Below are 5,000 nucleotides of genomic sequence, written 5' to 3' on the forward strand. Positions count from 1 at the left end.
CATATGTTATGAGATATGATAACATGCCTTACATGGCAATGTGCTGAGATTACCAAAGAGCAAGCAAGAGGACACAAATTGTACTCTGCCATACTAAACAGTTTGCCAGTATGTTAGTGGTGTAATTTCTATTTAGACATTCTATTTAGTGTGTGTTATCTAGTTTTGTATGCAGTACTGAAGTCTCTGAACATGTGCTGACTTGCCACTTGCAGTTGCGATAGTACTATGTACTGTGGAGATGGATGCAAGCAAAACCACGCAGCTTCTTACACAAGTAGCTTACAAAAGCATTTTTGTACCAGAAAGGGCACAACTCCTAAATCTTCACCCAGCATTTGTAAAAACCTGTTGTTTTCTGACTGTAGTCCTTGCTACCCATTTGTTGAACAACAAAAATATAAAATTTCAAAGGGAAAAAATTTTATGACGCCAAGTCTCTTTGGATTTGTGCTGCTGTCTCACAAGTTAAGCACCTGTATGTCTATGTCCTGTGCTGCAGAGTCTTTGTCCTTCTTGCTTGATCCTGCTACCTCCTCATCTGAGTCAGACGACAACCCTTTCCCTAGGACTTCCTCCAGATGCAACACTTTCCTGCGGCTGTTCTCCTTTAACTCATGTTCCCTCTTCATTTGGTGCAGTCTCTGATGTTCAGTCAGCCTCTTTCTGCGCTGGGCCTGGTCCTCAGCCACATTGCACGACTCCGGTGTCACCAGCCCATGACTCCTCAACAGTTTCTATAGCATAAAGTATGCATAAAGCATATTCAGCATTCACAGTTATTATACTGACAGGTGCTTCTGCCGGTGAAAATAAGCCAAGATTCAATTTACACATAATGCTGAGTACATCAACATTAAGTCTACTATCACGATTCCCATCTCCTTAACTTGTAGACTTAATGTATGCATACTTCAGATGCTTACCTTGAACTGTCGTCTCAGGTTGGCCATCTCATACAGTCTCTGTTCCTCCAGTCCTCTTCTTTTGCACCACTTCCTGGAGCCTCCTTCCCTATTCCCTTTTATCTACAGAGGGCAAAATTTATTTTAATCAATAGGTTTGTATGTATCCAGCTGCTCTTTTATTTTGAATTTGGTGCAATGCCAGTCACCATAAATAAATATAGTTGGCTGACCTGTACCCATGCATTGAAGGTGCTGAGCAGGGTGAAGGGGTCTCCCAGGTCACTTTGCAAGGGTTGGCGTGCAGTAGCGCAATCTGGGTTGTGCTGAGTACTGCGCAGAAATGGTGATTGAACACTCAGTGCTGCAGCTACAGTCAACACTGGCTCAACCAGGCTGAATAGTGAACCTAGAACTAGCATTTTCCCTAAAAATACACATAAAAGCATATTTAATTTATCATTAATCCTGACTGTCTGAACATAACAAATACAGCCTTCATTATAATGCCTTAACCTAAAATGTTCATAGTAATTTTCATTTACTAATTTGTTTGTATTTGGAAAATAACCAACAATGTTTATTTAAAAAATAATCATGGGAAAGTAAAATCAAAAATAACTGTGGGAGCAGGAAGAACTGACAAAACATTCCATGGAATATTGTGGAATTGGAAGATGGGAAGTTCTCTAGTTCATACCAAATTTGACTGTCACTGGATTAATATGGGTTCATGCTATTTTAGAAAACAAAAATCTCAGAACTAATAACATCATCAAATAACATTAGTGTCCCATACCAATAACCACATCTACTGGCAGCTTGGCCAGCAGAGTGCCAATGGGGGTGAGTTCTCCCTGAGCATCTAGTGCCCCTTGTTCCTTTAGATACCTCACAGATGTCTGAATGCTAAAGGCTGCAGGAGGGTCTATGAAGTTAAAAGAACAAGGATCTCCCAGACCCATACTCATCATCTGCACAAAAAAAAACAAAAAAAAAAACAGAAACAGCATATCTGTAGTACTGTCCACCCTTTTGTTTTCACCCCACACAAACAGTAACCCAAGCACAGGATCAAACCCAGGACCCTGGATATGTGAGGTAGCAACTTTACCCAATGCACCACTCAATAATAAAATTATATAAATTAAAGAGTAGCTTCCTTACAAACTTGCTTTTTTTTAAAAATAGTCATTCACATTAAATGTCATAACACTGTAGCAGTAGTGCAAGGTTTTAATCAAAATATTGACTTTCAAAAGTTTCTAAAGATGTTAAAAATGAGAACATTCTTGTAAAATTTACATTCCAGCTGGGTTGAGTTGAGAGAAGAGGCAAGAGAGAACCTATACCTGTAGCACTAACAAGTCTAGAGCCACTCGATGGATCTCAGGGACAGGGTAAGGGGCAAAGGCCTCATAGTCTGACTCAGCATAGAGCCGGTAGCAAACTCCTGGCCCTGTTCGACCTGCCCGACCTTTCCTCTGCTCAGAACTTGCACGGCTAATCCAGAACTCCTGAAGCCTCTGCATCTTGGCCTTTGGGTCAAAAGTCATTTCCTTTACTTTGCCTAAAGATTACAAGGTCAAGAAAGTCAAACTCCGACTAGAAAATATATTTAGGAATTCAATGTATAGAATACAGGATTATAATCCAACAAATGGTAAAACTGAAGAGCATGTCATTTTCTTTATTGGAGTTACTGTACCTGAGTCAACTACAAAGCGCACCCCATCAATGGTCACTGATGTTTCAGCTATGTTTGTAGCAATGATGCATTTCCTCAACCCTGGGGGAGCAATGTCAAAAACCTTGGGAACAAAGGTTCATTAACTCATTAATCTTCAGTAACGGTTTTATCCTGGTCAGAGACACAGCAAATCCACAGTTTATGCTGGAAACACTGGGCACGAGTCAATAATACACCCTGGATTAGTATGGCAGTCCATCGCAGGGAACCATGCGTGCACACACACACACACACACTCACTCATACCTAGGGGCAATTTAGAGTAGCCAATCAAACAAAGGTTGAATACATACTGAATTAACTATCAAAATACTTCAAAATCCAAATGAATCAGGTGTTATGAGTATTATGAGGTCTAATGGAACAGAATCTATTATTTTGCAAACTTGTTATTTCCCATGTAAAATAAAATATCACACAGTCACCTCTGAAACTACTGGAACTGCAAGACCAACTCATTTGTTTTTGCTGCAGATTGAAAACATTTGGGTTTGAGATCAAAAGATGAATTTGAGAAGTTTAGAATTTCAGCTTTTATTTCCTAGTATTTATATGTACATATGTTAAACAACATAGAACATAGCACCTTTTGTATCAGGCCTCAAAAATATTGTAACATGTGAATGACAGGTATTACTTGTTACCCAGGTGTGTCCTGTTAGACTGATTGTTTAAATAATAGGTAGGTCTGAACATCTATTCTAGGTTTTAGCCTTCAGGTTCGCCTGTGAAGATTGCATTTGTTGTTAAAAAGGATAAGCAAACAAGGAGATCAGAGAGCTGTCTATGGGAGAAAACCAAGTCATTTTGAAGCAGAGAAAAGAGGGAAACTCTTTTCCATCAGAGGTATTGCACAAACATTAGACATAGCCAATACAACAATTTGGAATATCTTGAAAAAGAAATAAACCACTGGTCTACTGTACAACAGAAACAGAATGGGTTGGCCAAGGAAAACATCATCAGCTAATGACAGAAACATTGTGCGAATTGCGAAGAAAACCCCCCAAAACAACAGTCAGGGACATCACCAACAACCTCCACAGGGCAGGAGTGAAGGTATTACAATCCACCATTCGAAGAAGACTTCGAGAGCAGAAATATAGAGGCCATATCACAAGATGCAAACCACTCAACAACAGTAAGAATTGGAAAGCCATATTAGAATTCACAAAGAAATACAGAGATGAGCCACAAAAGTTCTGGAACCAAGATTAACCTCTACCAAAGTGATGGAACGTCCATAGTGTGGAGAAAGAAAAGATCTGCTCATGATCCAAAACATACAAGCTCATCTGTGAAACATGGTGGAGATAGTGTCATTGTTTGCTCTTGCATGGCTGCTTCTGGAACAGGCTCACTAATCTTTGATGTAACTCATGATGGCAGCAGTAGAATGTATTCAGAAGTTTACAGGAAAATTTTGTCTGCCTGTTGACAGAGAAATGCATCCAAATTAATCGGAAGGAACTTTTTTCATGCAGCAAGACGATGATCTAAAACACTGCCAACTCAACCAAGGACTTTATCAGGGGGAACAAGGTGGAAGGTTTTAGACTGGCCAAGTCAATCCCCAGACCTTAACCCATTTGAGCATGCATTTCACCTCCCGAAGAGGAGACTGAAGGGAGAACCCCCCCAAACAAATAACTGAAAGAGGCTGCGATAAAAGCCTGGAAAAGCATCACAAAAGAAGAAACCAGGCTTGATGCAGTGTTTGCAAGCAAAGGATATGCAACCAAATACTAACTGTTATTTACTTTCATTTACTTCAAGACTCATCTGTTCCTATACCTTTGCTCCCATAAGAATTAAGTGGTCTGATACAAAAGGGTCTATGTTTTCACATTCAAATGTAAAAACCCTCCAGCATAAAAATACACTGTTTACATCACTGGCTTTAATGACTGTACGTCCTTCAACCTTATTCCCTGTGTTTTACCTTATTCTGCTGTGCTAGTGACAAGGTGCTGTGCAGGGGCAGTATGATCCAGCGACTGGTGCGTGCAGCGTAGGTTTGGCATGCCTCCATGATAGTGGAGATTTCAGCTACACCACTAAGAAAAAGCAGCAGATCGCCCCTCTCCTCAGGGGGATAGCGCTGGTCAATGCCCTGAAGCACACGCAGGTATGGTCTTGGGTCCAGCTTCTCCAGTTGGGACACCTGTTCCTTTTGAGGGATGGGCTGATATATCACCTAAACAAAGACACAGAAATACCCTTCTCATGGACATCAAATAGTAACTAGATATGCTCTGATCCCTCACTGGGTATCTGTGTCAGGAAGGAAAGCTAGATTTGTATATGACTGGATACCTCCGGTTTTCAAATTCGATACATTTAAC

At 40.4% G+C, this 5,000-nt stretch overlaps 1 protein-coding gene across 1 annotated transcript in view; it reads right to left on the bottom strand.

Moving 5' to 3' along the window:
* The window catches only part of dhx34 (DEAH (Asp-Glu-Ala-His) box polypeptide 34), a 42,998-nt gene that overhangs the window by 10,376 nt on the left and 27,622 nt on the right, over positions 1–5,000 (bottom strand). The window contains exons 3-9 of the mRNA XM_017465288.3: positions 4,598–4,852; positions 2,614–2,716; positions 2,258–2,475; positions 1,705–1,879; positions 1,139–1,332; positions 927–1,028; positions 477–737 (exon numbers count right to left, since the gene is read on the bottom strand). Coding sequence (XP_017320777.1) covers positions 477–737; positions 927–1,028; positions 1,139–1,332; positions 1,705–1,879; positions 2,258–2,475; positions 2,614–2,716; positions 4,598–4,852 — 1,308 coding nt within the window. The remainder of the gene's footprint in view (positions 1–476; positions 738–926; positions 1,029–1,138; positions 1,333–1,704; positions 1,880–2,257; positions 2,476–2,613; positions 2,717–4,597; positions 4,853–5,000) is intronic.

This window comes from Ictalurus punctatus, chromosome 4, assembly GCF_001660625.3.
Source record: "Ictalurus punctatus breed USDA103 chromosome 4, Coco_2.0, whole genome shotgun sequence".
Taxonomy (NCBI): domain Eukaryota; kingdom Metazoa; phylum Chordata; class Actinopteri; order Siluriformes; family Ictaluridae; genus Ictalurus; species Ictalurus punctatus.